The sequence below is a fragment of the Larus michahellis genome, chromosome 1, assembly GCF_964199755.1.
Source record: "Larus michahellis chromosome 1, bLarMic1.1, whole genome shotgun sequence".
Classification (NCBI taxonomy): Eukaryota; Metazoa; Chordata; class Aves; order Charadriiformes; family Laridae; genus Larus; species Larus michahellis.
The window spans coordinates 162,299,937-162,319,532 of record NC_133896.1 but is presented as its reverse complement, the minus strand read 5'-3'; the positions used below and the strand labels follow the sequence as shown (position 1 = coordinate 162,319,532).

Below are 19,596 nucleotides of genomic sequence, written 5' to 3'. Positions count from 1 at the left end.
CTCCCCAGCCCAGCCCTACACGGGGTGACCTGATGCTTCATCTAATGCTGATCTTGTCCTCTGGCCTCTCTTCAAGGGATGACACAGGCAGGAGGGGACTACACATGATCCAACAACAGAGTCTTAGAGACAAGCAGGAAGCCGAAACAATTGCTAACATCCCAGAAAGTGATGGGAGTAAGTCCAGCCATACAGATAGATGGAGTGTTGAATCATATGCTCTCTCACCAACCTGGACACAGCTCACCCTGCATACCATACTCAACAACCCAGTGTCACGTCCCACTCCCAGTAAAGAGGGCGGGTAAGTGACTTCAGATTCGTAAATTCTCAACGGTGCGGACTAAGGTGAGATAAATCTCAAGGTCCATATAGAAACATTTATTAGCTTACCAAATGGTTAGTATAGGTCTTAACAAGTCCACGATGCTTGGTTAGATAAATAACAAATTATGGCAAGTGGTGAGGTATGCATTGTGTTACTTAACAACAGGTACAGGACAACTTATGGCAAGCGGTACTTAAGGTCGTACTTAAGGTCATTACTTAACAACTCTACGGGTTACTTAACAATTCTAAGAGAAAAGAGAAACTGAGGGATAGAGAAAGGAAAAGACAGAGAAAAAGACAGAGATAAAGAGATCACCGGTCCTGGTTCCAGCGTTTTTTTCAGGGAATCTTCCCAGGTATAATCTTCTTCTTTCTTGGAAAAATCTTCCCAGGCACGGTCTTCTTTCTCGGGAAGAATCTTCCCAGGCACAATCTTCTTTCTCGGGAATAATCTTCCCAGGCACTATCTTCTTCTATTGTTTCTTCTTTGTTCCCCCTAGAGGCACTTATTTTCCCCTTTTATGTTTGCTGAAATCAGCATGGTCCACCCCCCTTGCTGAGGACAGCCTCGTCTCAGGTTTCTCCCTTCTCCCAGGTGACATGTAGCATGATTTGGGTGGAGAGACGAGTGCCACAGTCATACATGTTTAGCATGATCTCTATAATCTTCATTAGCATATGCAGGGGTGTGCGGTTTCATATGCATTTCACGGATAATGAAGCAAAGGTCACTCATCCAACACAGTGGCCTTGAGAAACGAGAACGAGCAAGCTCACCACACAAGTGTCAGAACTATCCTGTCTTCACAAGACAGTTCTCCCACACTTTCAGTTGCCAGAAGTGTTAGCCTTATCAGTTCTTTGAAGGCCAGGCCTGCATTATTTATTTCCTTGCACGTGTTTGAGGCATTCCATTGAAGGCTTGGAGGGCCTTCTGCCCCTCGTCAGGGAATTTACAGTCCGTCCCTTACACCCAGCACGGTCAGGTCTCCTTCCTAAGCCTGAGGACAGCCGTTCCAGGAAAGACAGGCAACACCCACTGCCTTTGACATCAGCATGAGTTAAAATCTTTTGGTCTACATGATATTCCTTGAATATCCCTTCCTCAAATTTCCTCTGCCTCATGGTGACCTGATCAATGAAGAATCTAAGCATATGTAAACTACTTGGGGATTTGAGGTATGGGATTTGGATAACGCATGCAGAGTATATGTTCGTGCTACAAGACTGCTAGTATTCTTGTAGAGTGCAGTTTGGTACAAACCAGCTACACCACACTGAGAATGACATCCAACTTGCCTGGGAGCTGGAAATAAGCCACAGAACAAGCAGAGGACAATCAAACTCCTTCCATTGCTCCCTGGAGCTCTGCATCACTCTTCAAGTTTGAGGTTATTATGTTCTCAAGTACGTGAAGTAAATTCAAAGGAAGCAGGTCATTCCTGGGTCAGGCATACTTTCTGGGTCAAAAGCAAAGAGAAAAGTTCTGAATCACAGAGCTTCTGTTAATAAGTAAAATGAGACATGGCCATGTGCATTTGTAGCATTGCCAGCATGAAAGGTTATGCTTAGACTTGTCTAATTTACTCTTTTATCTAGCTTCTTTCAAAGATTACACTGAAGTCACAGCTTTAACTTCAGTAGTAAATGCAGCTCTAGTTCAAACTGTTCTTTTCTCAATTAATGAATGAGGAGAGAAAGATTGTGCCTTTGAGTCTTGCACTGAATTTAATAACAACAGTTAAAGAGTTTGCCCACCCTTGGTGCAGCAGGTTGCACTGATCCAAGAAGTTGCAACAGCAGGTGTTGTGTTACAAGAAGTAGCAACAGCAGGTGTTGTTCTTCAATACTTGCAGAAATACTTGCTGAAACCTGTTGCAGACCCACTGACCATTGCAATCATTTGCAGTTCCTTGTTCTGCAGCATGAGACCACACCGAAGAATGAAGCCACATGGGAGACACGCAAACAACGTACAGGCAGACCCAGCACATATTCTAGTACCTTTTGCTACCTTGTTTGTAGTTGTTCCCTTTTCTCTGTTGGAAGGCATAGCACTATGTCCATGATAAAGACCCAGTAGACAGAACATAGCCAGAGATGTCATTTGTCTTGGCTGGGCATGCGTGAATACGCTCATGAATCACCAGAGCTGTGCAAGGCATCCAAGCTCCTCACACGGCCTTTGGTTGAGCTCCATTATTATGAAGCCATATTTAAAAAGCTCATTTTAAAGTTTATCACACATGACTGGCATTAGTTGCCACAACGCACAGAAAAAAAAATCCTGCTTACTTATTAGTGGATGTCCACATTTTTTTCACCTGGCTTCACAAATGGGAGAGATTATGAAGTGTAGGATACGTTTCTACTTCTCAGTTATTCTGTTCTCGGTTTATAATGTGAAGCCTTGGTTTCATACGCTGTTTTTTTCACTTAAGCTTTCAGGCTTTGTCCTTTAGTATAAGAGCTGTAGAGCTATAAGTAGAGCTGTACTCTGAATCATGGGGACCAACTGGCAAGCTAACCCTGGCCTATCTCAAATTCAGGATATTCTTTATCACACCATTAAGAAACATGAACAGCTTCTAGTTCTGAATGTTTACTGCCCTCAAGAGGAGAACTTTAACAAATACCTAATTCGTGACATTATTAAAAGCAATGACTGAGGGCTGTTGGGTTTATGTTTTGCAAAACAAAACCACACCCCAGTCATTTTATCTCCAGTAGACTGGAGTCTGCAGAGTCTGAAACACATAGCTTCAGAGTTGTTTGTATTTTTAAATCAGATAAAAAGAAAAAAACATATACTAGATAGCTGTAACACCACCACCACCACCATATAGTTTAAAGGGGAGACAAAATATGTATTTGGAAGACAGATCCATGTAAGATTACTAAATAGACAAGCCTTATCAGGCTCAGGAAGTCCTCTGAGCTCAAAACAGTAGAAGTTTAGGAGATTACTCACAAAATTCATTTATGTTTGCCCTTCCTTCTTCTTCCCCCAGCTTTATATACTGAGCAAAACATCATATGGTATGGAATATCCCTTTAGTCAGTGGGGTCTCCCCGCAATTTTCTGGGAAAATTGAAAAGTAACAAAAAAATGGAATTAGAGAGCAACTTAAGAAAAACACACACACACACAAAAAGAAATTGTTTGAGTATTTAAGCTCAAAACCAACCTAAATAGTTTCAGGTATTTTTCAAGCCTTCTTTTGTGAAATACTTTCCTTAATTGCTAGATGTTCTTTTAGCCTTGTGCTGCTCAAGAAATTATGTTAGAGGCCCATATGCCATATAGAGTCAGCACAGAGAGTCTGCCCGTGATACTGTTTAGCTGATGGGGATCTCAACAGCAAATGTACCAGATGTCTGCACCTGCATATAAAACACTGGAGGTTGAGACGACAGTACCATAAAAGTCAAGAACAGCACAGGTTATGCTGTTATTTGTCCCCCACTGGAAAACAGAAAACAAAAGGCCATTACCAGGTACAGGACCTTGTAATTTTTTCCTCTGCTTCCTTTTCTCTTGTCAGTCCAGGTTGTCACACAACTGCATCTATGACCTGAAGAGAGACAGCAATATCCTTGCTGAGGGCTACTGATGTGTTCAAGTGGTCATTAAAAACAGTGAAATTACTTAAGAGATCTAAAAAGTTGCTACATGTTCTACCTAGTTTGTATGAAGTTAGTAGCTCCTCTTTTTTAAAATGGAGGTACATTTTCACTGAGTATTTGTGCCACTGCATGGTGCACAACAACAAAGATTGATTTAAGTGAGGGATACGGACACCACTATCTTCAAGGAAATTGCTGCTCCTGTTTGGAGAGACTTGTCACAAAAGACACCCCTTACACTAAAGGAAAACCACAGCTACCTCTCTCACCTTGATGCAGATTTCTTCTTCTTTTCTTCATTCCTCAGGGGTCAGTACTTGGACCAGTGCTGTTTAACATCTTTGTCGGTGACATGGACAGTGAGATTGAGTGCACCCTCAGCAAGTTTGCTGATGACACCAAGCTGTGTGGTGCGGTCAACATGCTGGAGGGAAGGGATACCATCCAGAGGGACTTGGACAGGCTTGAGAGGTGGGCCTGGGCGAACCTCAAGAAGTTCAACCAGGCCAAGTGCAAGGTCCTGCACCTGGGTCGTGGCAATACCAGAGACAAATACAGGTTGGGAGGAGAATGGTTTGAGAGCAGCCCTGAGTAGAAGGACTCGGGGGTGCTGGTGGATAAGAAGGTCAACATGAGCCGGCAATGTGTGCTTGCAGTGCAGAAAGCCAACCGCATCGTGGGCTGCATCAATAGAATTATGGCCAGCAGGTCGAGGGAGGTGACTCTGCCCCTCTACTCTGCTCTGGTGAGACCCCACCTGGAATACTGCATCGAGCTCTGGAATCCTCAGCACAAGAAGGACATGGACCTGTTGGAACGGGTCCAGCAGAGGGCTATGAAGATGATCAGAAGGCTGGAACACCTATGCTATGAGGACAGGCTGAGAGAGTTGGGGTTGTTCAGCCTGGAGAAGAGAAGGCTCTGGGGAGACCTTACAGCAGCCTTCCAGTACCTGAAGGGGGCCTGTAGGAGAGATGGGGAGGGACTCTTTATCAGGGAGTGTAGCAATATTATGAGGAGTAATGGTTTCAAACTGCAAGAGGGTAGATTTAGATTGGATATTAGGAAGAAATTCTTTACTGTGACGGTGGTGAGGCACTGGAACAGATTGCTCAGAGAGGTGGTGGAGGCCCCATCCCTGGAGACATTCAAGGCCAGGCTTGATGGGGCTTTGAGCAGCCTGGTCTAGTTGGAGGTGTCCCTGCCTAGGGCAGTGGTGTTGGAACTAGATAATCTTTAAGGTCCCTTCCAACCCGAACCATTCTATGACTCTATGATTCTTTCAGGACAAGCTGGTACTTAAAGTACATTCCATAATCCTGACTACTGGAATCCAATAGCTGCTGCTCATTTCCTATTCGTGTTAGCCAAAAAGATATTTGGTGTTCAGATTTGTCCCTTAGAGACAAGAACTAGAACTTTAGAGCTCAGATCACGTCTCAATTTTAGTTGAGGCTCATCAATAATAAAAAGCATTGCCAAACAATGTTGTAAAAGTGGTTACAGGGAAATCTGGAAATATTCCTAGTTGGCTTATTGTGTAGTTTCTGACTAAGAAAATATAGTTTCAAATGCCTCGTATATTTACTTCTAAATGAAGAAAGCATTTCTCAGACAAAAGGTCCTGAGTTCCATTATAGGGAATATGTATATATTTCATATATTTGTGCAGATACATGACACATTTTCCAGCCTTTCTAAGGTGGGGTTTTAGAGTTTAGGCAGACATAGGAAATCTTCAGGAGCAGCTTGTAAGGATGTATGATTTACATTCCATCACATATAAGCATGAATTGCTGTACTTAAATCTGTACTAGCATGTGCTGGTTTTGTCTGGGATAGGGTTAGTTTTCTTCATAGTAGTTGGTATGGGGCTATGCTTTTGGATTTGTGATGGAAACAGTGTTGATAATATAGAGATATTTTTGTCATTGCTGAGCAGTGGTTGCACAGAGTCAAAGCCTTTTCTGCTTCTCACACCAGCCCACCAGACCAGGGGTGCACCCGAAGTTGGGAGGAGACACAGCTGGGGCAACTGACCCCAACTGACCAGAGGGATATTCCATACCATATGACATCATGCTCAGCATGTAAAGATGGGGGAAGAAGAAGCAAGGGGGGGACGTTCATAGTTAAGGCGTTTTGTCTTCCCAAGTAACCGTTACGCGTGGTGGAGCCGGAGCCCTGCTTTCCTGGAGATGGCTGAACACCTGCTGCCGATGGGAGGTGGTGAATGAATTCTTTGGTTTGCTTTGCTTATGCATGCAGCTTTTGCTTTACCTATTAAACTGTCTTTATCTCAACCCACAAGTTTTCTCACTTTTATCCTTCTGATTCTCTCTCCCATCCCAGTGGGGGGAAATAAGTGAGCGACTGTGTGGTTCTTAGTTGCCAGCTGCAGTTAAAGCACCACATAGCACAACTTGCACAAGAGTATTTGCATTCATAAATTTAAAATGCAAAAAAGCTGTGGTGTCTTACAAAATTCGACTAATTAAAAGCCTAAAAACCCCAAAGTGACTTTCATGTAACAGAATAAACACTGTTGCAATGCCGGCTGCTTTAGCAATCACCCTATTAATACAGTATTTCTGTGACTGCAGAAATTTAATACAACAAAAATCATTGTGAAACCACACGAAGGAAGAAGGTGACACAAAATCACTATGCTAAACAAAACCAATTTTGGTCATTTACGTTCATTATCTCATAGATCGTTCTCTTGCACTCACACATTTACCCGCAGCAAGATGTGTCTGTCCCAGTGGTCTGGACAATTTCACTTGCCCATGACACAAGGGACAAGGAACATCAGCCATCAACCCCTAATTAAACCTCTTGGATTCCTCTTGCTGACAATGGGTTTTAGACCTAGATTTTATTCACTTTGCGACTTAGTTACTATGGCATGAACTTTCACCTCAGAATCTTGCTTAAAGATTTCTCCTCCATAAACTTTTGGGAATGTTGCTACCCATGGTCTGTGTATCCTCATTTGGGGCATCTTTGTGGTGACAACCTTACTGCCATCCTCCTGTTACCAGAGTTCAAGTCTTCTGCTTAAGTGTCACCATGCTGTGGCCCCGTCAAAGCTCTTCTGGTCTTGCTGTAAACAACACATTCCTTGGTGTTCACCCCTTTGACCGACGTTAACCATGTCTCTGGTTATGAGTATATGATGTTCTTCAACCTTTGCTTGGTGTTGTTTCTTCCAGTGCTTTTGTATATATACATTTCCATCCGTAATTTATTCTACTAATCTTTGTGCTTCTATTACAAATCTCTGCATGTTATGCAAGGCCCAGTCCAGCAAAAAGGCTCAATTCTGTTTCTACCTTTAGAAAAACCTGAAAAATGAATCTGCACACTCAGCTCTAGAAATAGCAAGTATATATTTATATTCAGCAATTTTTTTCCTCATTTCTGCAGCATAGTTAAAGAAGAGCCCGCAGGCCTTCTCGCATACGTCCTCTGCTGATGAAGGCATGGCTGTCTCACTTTCATTCGTGTTCTTAAACAGAACATATTGCCTTGGCTTTGAATGCTCTCCAGCTAAAAAACAGATCACAGAGGCCACATTTGCTGTATCCTCATCATTCTACTCTATACCATTGCAAACCTCAGCTGCAAGTTAATGACAGAATTACACTCTCTCATTCCCTTAAATGTCTGTCTCACCTCCCCATATGGGGCAAAAAATGCATGTCCAATTTTCTTAGGGAAGATAAGTTTCTAGAAAGTCACTCCGCAATTGGAGCACAACCTCCAATGATTTGGGTGATTCTGAATTAGGAATTCAGAGAAGGAATGCTTCCTATAGAGTCAACTGCCAGCTGTGTTGAGTGCCTGTGGTGGCCCTCAAGGCTTTTACACGTGGGGATGTGTCGGAGCCCAAGACTCCCTAAGCAAGTTCTTTGAGATACTCCACACGAGGAGGGCTTCATGTTTAATACCAAATTTCCCTATTTGTAGATATTTGATGTTACATAGGATTTTGATTTAGCAGAGTGATACAGCAATTTACTAGAATCAAAAGTGCAATACAGCAATTGCATACACATTTGGGTCGCAGTACAAACCTGATTGCCATTACCAGTTTCTGTACACTCACTGCTACGACACTGGGTATCCCAGTCTCCAGGGAGGAACATGTGAATTGAAACCAGCTCAAGTCAGTCGCTCTCTTCAAAGTTCGTTTTCTTGGTTGTTCAGCTTTTATACTTCTAGGTTTGGCTGAGTCACCTACACACTTCTCCACCCATGCTGTTTCTCTCCCCTAATTATCTCAGGCAAGGCTGTTTACACAACTCAAAACCCCACTGGTACAGCTGGATATCGAAAACAAAGGTCACCCTCAACACCCTTTGTGCTGAGGCAAGTTCAGCTTTCCTTACGATAATTGGTGGCCGTTCCTTATAGCCTTCCCTGAGCTCAGCATTCTTGCCCATCTCCTCTGAGCTTCTTTCATCGTAGGCATTAGGTGTCACAGGGTGCGATTCTCTTTATTTCTTTTTATACCAAAAAAAAAGCAAAGTTGGAAAACATTTGTTAGTTACATTGAAGATAAAATGTGAGTATGGCATTTGGCTTTGGGCTTCTATTCTCAAGGAATTATGTTTTTTAAAAGAAACCCTACTAATAATTTTGCCACAGAAGACCACTAAATGTTTGACACTCAACTGGTACTGAACTTCAGTTGCAGCTTTTTGCTGAGGCCAGTGTCTGGCTAAATGAACCCTACCTTCTTAAGTTTTCAGGAATAATTGGTTCTTTGAGCAGTATTATTGAGAAAGTGTTCAAAGCAATATGTGAACAGCTCTTCATACAGATATAATTTCAGACAATTTTTAACAATTTTGTAAATGACAATATAGCCTAAGACCATCAGCTGGGCCTCAAGAGCCTGTGACAGAGAACACTAAGAATTCATTAATTCTAGCTTCTGTTAACTCTGACAGGCATTTTTGAAATACAATTATGTTGGAGAGTAACAGACAGCTATTGTTGACTAATGATCTCATCATTTTATGTGTATACAATGATCTCCTTATTTTATATTTATCAAGGGATGAACATGGCAAACTGACCCAAGCAGGTAAAACAACTTCATGAAGACAAAGCTGAGGACACATTGTCCAGGAAGGAAGATTTGTTACCAAAATAAAAAGATGGATGTTTTTCTCTCTATGAATAAAGACCGTCAAAGTGCACACTGTGTAGATCTGATACCTTTGCCCAAGCTGAACTGTTCCATACTAATAAAAAGAAAAAAGTATTAGGATTGTACCTTCTCTGAAAATCTTTATGAAACAGATCCACCAAAAACCTTACCCAGGCACTTTGCGGAAGTCTCAGTACAGGGCCTGGTTAACAAAATCCAAATCCTGTAAATCCAGCTTCCCTGACAGGGTGTGCTGGGGACTGCATGCAGTGGCCAGGGCTCCCCATGAAGCGCCATAGTCCCGTGGTCTATTTTAACCGGGGAGTGCCGTGCTGTGAGGGGCCATCTCCACTCTGCACCACCAATAGCATGACAGAGGTGGCACAGGAACCTGCCTCAGGTAAATGCTCACAACTGCTTTTGTGGGATAATTTTCAGCTAGATTTATTCCTTAATCTGCTCCACGACGAAGCCACACCAGCACAAGTGACTGGGGAAGCAGAAGAATGAGAGTGAATGGCCAAGGGTCAGGCTGGGAGTGTGGATCTGTTCCTCCTGGAGGACTCGTGTTGATTTACATTTACATGGGAATAAGGAGAGCCAGCGTGAAGGGGGGGGAGACAAAAGGCAACGGCAGGAATTAGGTACATCTCAACCTCCACCTCATTCAAGGATCATCTATCCCCATTATAACCTAGAAGTTAAATCCTGAAGCTAACCCTCTCTCCTAGAGCAGGAATGAGGAGGAGTCTCTACTGAACACCTCAGTAATTAATGAACTCACTCGGAGCACTGAACCGCCTCCCTTGCATAACGTGATTTTGTCAAACAGTTCCTCTCCCGATCTAGCTGGTAGGCTCATTCCTCCTCTCAACATGTTGTAACTGAGGCAGGGTTGAAAGAAGACATGAGTAGGTGAAATCTGTAACCTGGTGACTAAGGTAATCGCTTGCAACTGAAATTTAAAGAGTTCTTGTGCTCAACTCCAATTGATACTTCACATTGAATAATTCACTGCTAATTAGAGAAAGAATGAAAGCCCCAGTACTTCTCCACCCATGTCAATGCTTGCATTAATAAGACATTAGGTCATGTTGTCTCCTGTTCATTTTGGGATGCTTCCATGCAAAACAGAAAAGCCTGACTTGGAAAGAACCCTGCAGCAGCTACAGCACTGAGTTTGCAGGAAGATGCAAGCTCAGGCAGAAGAGAGAATTGAATCCCAGCATCAGACTTCTGGGTGTAACGTCAGGCAGAAGACGCAGCAAATATCTCCTCAAGTCTCTTATCTGAAGTGTGTTGGGGCAGCACGTGAAATCAAAGGGGATGGTGTGCTCGGCTCTGCGTCCTGACAGGCCCAACATGGGAGCGAGGAGGGGAACTGCTCGGGGCTGTCAAGACTGAAGCAGGTTTGCCAGTTCTCAGAAGCAGACCTAGAAGCACATCCGTATTGGAAATATTCTGAGCTGAATCCGGACGGAGCTTCACATGCCCAAGGAAATCCAGCCACCTGTAGACATTTAGATGTTGGCAGCCCTAAAGCGTATCTCACAGTAGAGGAATGATCATTAAGCAAAACGAGGAGCCCCGGTTTTTGCCGCTTTCAAAGGGATCTGCAAATCACGTGCACCTTTGAAAAGCAGAGTCCCGGGACACGGCAGCAGTTGCTTGCACGTTCACTGTGGCTCAGTCCCCAGATTTGGATACAAACGGCTGAAAAGGTTCCTAATACGGAGATGTGAATCTATTTAACACAGCAAACCCAGATGAACCCCTGCACAAACTTAGGTCCCAAGAGAGGCTCAATCATTACTGTAATGAACAAACCATATAGTCGCAGGAAGTTTTGTGACAAACTCTTCTTTTGAGTTTTCAACATGGCAGCTCTACTTTTGCCTTTACTTTTGTGGAACAGCAACAGTATTACGCAGAGCAAAATAAAGCTCTATTTATTACTATCCAGAAACTTAGACACAGTAAGGGGAATCAGTGTTGAGTGATATTATCGTTATCATTATAACGCATATTATCATTATAAAATAAATATATTGCAGAATTATTATAACAAGATCTTTAAACCAACTAAACATCAGAAACCTGAGAAGCTCAGAATTAAATGTAAAATTCTGAAAATCAGATGCACAACCTTGATCCTGCGCAACTACAGCAATTATACAATTAATACGATACAGTTATGTTTTAAAGACTGTAACTGAGTTTTCCTTCTTCTCTCATAATATTGCTTTAAAGTTTGTTAAAAGACGTTTGGCACACCTTCCTCAAATCCTGATTTTTCCTGCAGAACCTGCCCTGCTACTTGGCAGTGCACATCACTGAGTTGTAAATATCCATACAATTGATGTACCTGCTAATTAGATGAGTTGCTTGTGGTATAACTCTAAGACCAAGGGAACAGAGCAGAAATTTTCAGGGTTAGTAATAAATGTTTCCAAGTTGTAACATACAGCTTGTTTATTGAATGTGATATGAAACATTTTGAGAATTTGATGTAGTTTAATGTCTCAAAATATACTAGGAATAGGATATATTAGACTTCTGTTGATCTGAATGTGCTGCCAGAAATACAAGCATCTCCCATTGAGATGCATTAGCAAAGATACACAGAAGGAAAACTAAACTCAGATAGGCAGTGAATTAGGTATTAAACAAGTGAATAACCACCTTGTAAGAATAATTCTCTCCCCTGATGTCATATAGTCAAGGTTTTATGTAATTCTAAAAAATCTGAATATGCCTGACAGACACCAGCGGTATTCTAAGAAAGTCAAGCACATGGTATCTAGTCAACAAAATGTAAAATTTTGACTTATGATTGAAAGCCAAAGACGGAAGCAGATTGAGTTACACAGTAAGTACATATGGTACAGCTTTGACTTTTTTTTCCTTTATAATACATATTTTTAAGGCAGTGCTCTTCAGGTTTATTTTAGTACTTTACTTGCATAACAATTATGTAGATCTCTAAAGCCACTGATGAGCTGTAAGACATCACCAATGGTAGCCCGGAAAATGCATAATGTACCACTATTTGCTAGCAACCCCGCCCCCACATTTTTGCTAAGAAACAACAAATGCCAGATTTAGTTCAATGAAGATTAATGTGTGACAAACATTCAGTAATAGTATCATCAGACTCATGAAATAAAAAAATTACACAAACAGAAAAAATTCTCAAAAGCCAAAATCCATGTTAATGTATCCAGATAAGTTTCACTTTTTTTGCCCCAATGTGTGGGGCAAAACAGAACAGAAACTTGCCTGACTAAAGCAAAGTGATACCCAAGTAACTAGACAGCTTGTACCCTTACTGCCGGTTAAAATGGCTAAAAAGCCACACATCAGACTCTACAAATAAGGCACATTTTAAAAGTTCTCTGTGTATTTGGCTTCAGATACTCAATAGTTCAGCTTTCTTCGCAAGTTTATATGTGACCATGAAGGCTAGAAATTAACTTTGAAACTAGAAACTAACTTAAAACCCCTCTTCAAAGCTGACATTTTCCCCTAACTACTTCACCAAAAAAAATTTCTTTGGAGCTCATCACGGCCTTTAGGTAGTCTTTATAGTTCCTTCTCTTTGCTCAACAGCTGCGCAGGCATCAAGCTGCCGTGCAACGCATCACAAAAGCCATGTCAACCTATAGTAAGGGAGATGCAGCGGTCCTGCAGGTAGTGCAACCACGTACCGTGTTTTTATCACAGAATCGCCTAGGTTGGAAGGGACCTTTCAGATCATCTAGTCCAACCATCAAACTAACTCTGACAAAAACCATCACTAAACCATATGTCTAAGCTTTATGTCTACACGTCTTTTAAATACCGCCAGGGATGGTGACTCAACCACTACCCTGGGCAGCCTGTTCCCAGCAATGAATAAGCAAAAAAAAAAAAAAAATAATCAGAGTAAATGTTTCCACATCGGCGGCACATCGGTTCTGTTTCCGATTCGGGGGATTTCGCGCCCCGCCCGCGCTGCAGCACTGGCAGGTCCCCTCAGCGGTGCCGGAGGGGAGGGGAGGCTACCCGCCGCCACCGCCGCAGGCCGCGGCCGAGCAGCGGCCCTGAGGCGGCACCGACACGCCCGAGCAGGCCGCAACGGTCTCGCCCGCCGGGAAGCGGGTCCCGAAGGTGCCCCGGGCCGGGGCCGCCCGCGCCTGCCAGGCTACTCCCCCGCCGCCGCCGTACGTGGCCGCCTGCTCCCGCGGCCTCCCCGGCCGGCCCAGCGCGTGCAGCACGTCGCGCCTCCCATTGGCTGCCTCCCCCGTGGGCCCCGCCAGCTCCGCCCGTAATTGGTCGGTTTCGCCCGGCGGGTTGGTGCTGTGGTACGGCGCGTGCGCCTTCGCTTGGCTACGCCCATTCTGTCCCTCTCCCCTCCCTCCCCCGCTCCCGCTGCCGGCCGCGCTCTGGTCTCGCGCGGCCCCGTCCCCGTGTCCCCCCGCCCCTCCCGCCATGGCGGCCGCCGCCGAAGAGCCGTTCCCCTTCCACGGCCTCCTGCCCAAGAAGGAGACTGGTGCCGCCGCCTTCCTCGCCCGTTTCCCCGACTTCGATGGGCGGGGGGTGCTGCTGGCCGTACTGGACACCGGCGTGGACCCGGGAGCGCCGGGCATGCAGGTAACGGGCGGCGGCGGCCCTGAGTCACGGCGGCGGGAAGCCCTCGGCGGCGGGAAGCCCTCAGCGGCGGGCGGGCCCTCAGGGAGCGGCGGGGGGAGCACCCGGGCCCTGCCGGGCTGCCCCCGTGGCGTTGTGGCGGGCGGCGGCTGCGTTCCCCAGGGAGGGAACGGGGATGAGTGTGGGGCCGGGGCTTTCGTCCGGGAGCGGCTATGGCCCCCGGGCGGCCCGGGGCGTCGGCGGGAGCAGGGGAGGCCCCTGAAGGGAACCCTGTCCCGGGGACTTGTTTGCTTGCAGTTGCTGCTAAGCGTCCCTTCGCGTGGGCCGTGGTGCGGGAGAGCGGGGGAGCCCCGTGGCCGGGGGAGCCCCGTGGCCGGGGGAGCCCCGTGGCCGGGGGCTCTGCACCCCTCACCCCGGGTGCTGGCATGAGGATCCGCCTTTTAAACCATTTATAGAGGTTTTATGGAATACTTAAATCTCTCTGGCTGCCTTCTTTCACGTAGAACACGTTATAAAAGAATACTTTGTGTTTTTGTTCAACCTTAGCGTTACTTCAGCAGTCGGTAGCTAGAGGCTACGAGCAGCCGCTTAGGTCTTTTACATGAAAAGTATATTTCTGGCAAAATTTGCATACCTCTCTTCCTCATTGTGGTTGGCTTTTTTTTCTTGTGTTGCAATAACAATCTGTATCAAATTTTGTTCTGCCAGCTTTTTTTTGGGTCTGCTCGTCTTGTAGCTCAGATTGTGTAGTGATTGCCATTATGGTCTTGATCTCAGTTTTGTGGATTTCTGTGTATGTGATTTTAATTCTGGCACTTCTCAGCACTTATTTCTTTTAACTCTTGTCTCTTAACTTTCTTTGTCATGTAAGTTTGTATGAGGCCTTTTGTGTCACTGCTCCTTCCAATTTCTTGTCAACATGTTTTCTCTGAGATGTGGCAAAGGAAGCCTTGAGAAATGATTCAGAGTTGTATGCAACTCTCTTGGATACTGCATCCTTTATTTTTTTTAACTAAGCGGGGACTGTGTTGGTTTCTGTCCTTTCTTTGGTATGGTCATAGATTTTACTCCTAAGCGACCTAGTTCAGGGATCTAACCCTGGCAGATCTTTAATTTGGTGTTCTGAAATGACCCCTGATGGGGTTCAGGTAAGTGAAAGCATGAGTCAAGAGGACAGGTAGGGTGGAAGGAGGGACTGGATAGCTGTAACTTTGATTGATTAAAGATGGAATGAAACTGGTGATTTTTGCAAAAAGTTGTGGGTAAGTAGAATAGTGATTAGGAAGCTTAAAGAAAGCTAGCCAAAAAGCAAATAAGATAATACCATGGGCAGACCAGAAAGTGGTAAAAGACAGGAAGATGTGAATATAAATGGGATGTGCGTAGTTCTGTTAAAGGAGGAGCTGCTGCCAAAGCATTCACACATCATTCATGGTGGTGGGTGCACACACACACACACTTTCAGGTGTGCTTCTTCCTTCAGGCTTGACCCTAGGTTTTCTACAGCAGAGTCTCAGGTGTTGGTTTTTATAGAATAATTAATTTAATTGAAAGGTACAGCACCAAGAACAGCCCGGGCTGGGTGCCTCCGAGGACAGGGATCCTGAACAAAGAAATCCCTGGGCAATTATACCCTTGTGATCTATACACCTGCCCCTCATGTGCTCTTCACGCGTCGTCCACATGTCTTTTAGTCCAATGGTGATTTTTAATCTGGGGTCTTCTGACATCTTATTGGGTTCTTTTTCTGTGCCCAAGCAGGCAGGCTCTTATCGTGCTGATTTGCAGTTTCAGCTGAGGGTTAGAGCGTCCTTATCTTCTGGTTTACACTCCTTGTTCAGCTGCACTTGCTGGCAGAACATGGAGAACTGAAGAGTCTTGGACTTGGGAGAAACACTAGCAAAACATCAGTGTGATACTAAAACACTTTCCTGTACTAAAAGACTAAACACAGCACAGTACCAGTTACTAAGAAGAATAACTCTCTCATACCATAAAGGCTTCAGCAAAGCTAGCTGGTCATGCTAAGTAAAGCTAAGCAAACAGCGTAAATCACATCGTATTGTAATACTAGTAATTTATTGTAATTAAACCTTACTTATTTATGCTAAACAATGAATATCCCTCAACAGCTCTGAAGTTTCACATATGAAAACAAAAACCCTAAATCTCTAGAGACTATAAATGAGGAGTGGTCAAAAAAAAAAAAAGGCATGAGTTTATGGGCAGTTGAGGGATGTTTTGTTTTGAGGTGGGTAACCTAAGGCTCATAAGGGCTAATAAGGGATACTTATGAACCCTCATGATCTCACTGTTGACTATACCAATTTTCTTCAACCTGTTTTCTCTATGTGGAGGATAAAATTTCAGGTAGTGAAGTAAAAGATTTGTAGAGAACTCTGGTGGGGGTTGTGCGTGGAATTCATCTTCCAGTGGGTGAGAGCAAGTTTGTTAGAGAAACACGTAAAGAAGCTCTGTGCTCTTTCCACACTGTCCACTTAATACGTCTGACTTGGGCTACTTGCTAAACTACAGAATGGGGAGGCTTATTGCACGGGATGCGGGGAGTTATAAAGGAGACGTAGGCAGCACACAGTCTGTAGAATAGCTTTGTAAGTGTTTTTTCAGCAAGAGGATGTCCTTACTCTGTGTAGTATTGGACCATTTACATTTTGCCTCCACGAATTAAGACTGTCCTGGGCACAGACAGCGAGACAGCAAGGCTGTAAGGCAGTAAGTAGTTTCTACAAAAAAAAAAAAAAACCAAAAAAAAAAAAAAAAAAAAACCCCAAAAAAAGTGTCCCAAGTTTAATGTCCCTGTCTTCTCTGCTGCTGCTTTCTTTTTTACTGTCAGTCTTATTGTCAGTTCTTGACCTGGCATGGTGTTAGAACTGTGAGAACTGAGTCAGTTGCTTAGAAGGAAGAGAAGGCATTAAGTGTAACAAGGTTAGTGGGTATTAGAACTTTGAGTTTCGCGTTAACATCAAGAATAATTACAGGCCAAGGTGAGCTACCCTGTTTTGAATGTTGTGGGGGTTTTAGTCAAAAACAAAACAGTTCATGTTTTGCTGCGCCTTAGTGTCTCATTCCTGGGTAGAGTTCCTTTGCTTGTTGATGTTATACTTGGGTTTATAAACACTGATACCATAAAAGTATGGCATATGACCACTTGCTGAGGGACAAAAAGGATTTGAGGACAGAGTATAACAAGGAAGTACCATTATGTTTATAGTCTTCCCTGGACATTTGCTGCTGTAGAGAGAATAGTTACAGGGCTTAATAAACCTTCTTACATCGATTTCATTTTTCTGTTGGTTGATTTGCTTTGCCACACAAAATGTTAATCTAACTTGCACTTACTTTCATTTTCTGAATATTTTGTAGCCAATGCCCTCAAGGGTACTCTTTACACCTTCTTTGCCATTGCTTTACACTTGACCTGTTGATGCCAACTGTAAAGTTCAGTTTGTCTGCTTCTTTCATGCTAGTTTTTTCCCCCTCTCAGGCCTCTTGGTAGAATCTGTTTCCTGTTATCTGCTGAGTTATGGCTTGTAATTCCTCATTAAGGTACAGTGACTGGTGAAATTTTAGGTGGACAGATAAAGTGTGTTTAATGGAGCGTTGTGGTTGTGTGTGTATAGTCTTTGTTCAGCCCCACCCTGTCTTTTCCCTGTTGCTGTTGTCACTTCTTGTTACGTTTCACGATAGGTAAGTCAGTTCATCTGCTTCTTGCAATTTTGCTTATTTTGAGAGGTGTCTGTTGGAATTATTATTTTCTAAAATTAGCTGGTACTTTTATGAGATGACCTTTTAGCAGTAGCAGCTAGTTTGGTTTGACTTGCTTTTCAGCACTGAGTTTAAAAGAAAATAATATTTTATTTGTGATGGTAATCAGCTGTCCTGTGACCGAAGTGCTGAAGAACTTGTTCATCTCTTCTTGCCGCAATAGGTGTCAGTTGGAATCAGTAACATTGTATGATCGGGCAAAAACGTGCTCAAGTGTGTCTGGCTTTGACTTTTAATTTGGGATTCAAGTTACTGGTGCCCTTCTGCTTCTATTATACTGATCAGATGCCAGGATTATGCAGATAGATTATTTTTAATGTGCTCAATTTACTAGATTATTTGTTTTTAAAAAGTCAGAGCTAACATGAAAATGTTTTTCAAACTAAAATGTATAAACAACAAAATAATTTTCAGTTATAAACTAGTAGACTATTTATTTTTTCAAATGGTTGTAGGCAAACCATGATATTAAGGGTAGGATTGGGGATTTTGTTATAAATACACTATAAACAATTTTTAATTGTATAAAAGTTCTTAATTTTTCTGAATTTTAATGGGAAAGGTACTAAAACATACCTTCTGTCTTTAAAAAAAATCATTACTTCAGGATTTATCTGTTCACACAAAAATTTATGAAGTTCACTTGATTATTTTATTATTATTATTTTTTCCTCAGAATTACAAGACTTGAAAAGGAAAACCCAGTTGAACTCTTAAGTTTCACTGTAGCATTGCTACCGGTGGGCAGTATGCCAAGCAACAGTTCATGTCAGCAGAAGAAGCCATATCAGTTACTTGCACTGAGTGACCGTGAACCTGTCTGGATCCCTGCCGTTAGGAACTGAACCTTGGACCTTTGCACCTGAAACTCCGAGTTTCTTATGTCTGGCTGAAAGGCTCCGATTTGTTGATTCTTATTGTGCAAATTTACGTGTGTGTGTGGACCTGCTATTTGGCTAGGTGGCAAAGAACTATGTAGTGTAGGAGTTGCACATTGTCTTCCTGGCTAGGAAACAACTTTTAAAACTACCCAAGCTTGCTGCCACATAAATCTGTGTTCTGGCCACCTGTTGCAGTATGACTTGTCTACTTCAAACGAGTCGCTGTGGATTACATTTTCATTCTTGTCTTCTTGTGCTTTGATCACTGGATAATTCACTTTGATTAGGGGCGTATTGAAAAATGTCCGATTCTGATAATCTCAAGTTTGGCTTGCAGTTGCTTTATTATTGGAGCAGCTCTTGACTTTTCTGTGAGTGGAGACTGGCATTTGAAGGCATTAATTACAAACGCTAGAAAATTATATGGTTTGAGTGCCTACACACTGTGTTTCCCAAGTAAACTTTCACTAGAGTGTAACTGTTGTGTAGATGTTTTACCAGGTTAGCATGCTTTAACAATTTTCTTAACTGAACATGAGTTTCTATGAACAGAGTAACAGTGTTGGCTTCTGTAGTGTGGAAGTTCTTTATCCTTATTTGTTGAGGTGTGATGAAAGCTTGGCTCTTGTCTTTTTGGCAGCAACAGAGTGACTTTTATGAAACAGCTTGATCATGTTGTTAACTTCCAGCAGCTGAATTCACAATTCCAGAGTATGATTTGAGCAAAGCTACCTGCCATATATGTTGTGTCTAGCATCAAAATTATTGATAGAGAATAAAGGCAGCAATACTAAATATTTAAATGGTAGAAAACAGCAAATGTTGCTGCTTTTCCAAACAAGAAGCTTTTTTCACTTCCAGTGTAGTTTGTGTATAGGAGATGTTGGGAAGATTATTGATGTCTTTTTTCTTTTTTTAAGATCAGTCTTTAATGTAGAACTGTAAAAATAGATGCATGTGGCCAAATCATAGAACCATAAAATTGTTTTGGGTTGGAAGGGACCTTTAAAGGTCATCTAGTGCAACCTCCCTGCAACGAGCAGGGACATCTTCAACTAGATCGGGTTGCGCAGAGCCCCGTCCAGCCTGACCTTGAATGTTTCCAGGGATGAGGCATGTGCCACCTCCCTGGGCAACCTGTTCTGGTGTTTCACCACCCTCATTGTAAAAAAAATTCTTCCT

General features: G+C 43.2%; 1 protein-coding gene across 3 annotated transcripts in view; it reads left to right on the top strand.

Moving 5' to 3' along the window:
* Window positions 1-13,490: 13,490 nt before the first annotated feature.
* TPP2 (tripeptidyl peptidase 2) overlaps window positions 13,491-19,596 on the top strand; it is a 54,876-nt gene continuing 48,770 nt past the window's right edge. Inside the window, exon 1 of one of the 3 annotated variants that reach the window (XR_012584160.1) lies at window positions 13,491-13,750. Coding sequence is in view for 2 of the 3 variants with exons in the window: in XM_074562031.1 (XP_074418132.1) it covers window positions 13,589-13,750 (162 nt within the window). In the remaining variant the exon portion in view is untranslated. The remainder of the gene's footprint in view (window positions 13,751-19,596) is intronic. The other 2 variants (XM_074562031.1, XM_074562039.1) reach the window with 2 other exon arrangements.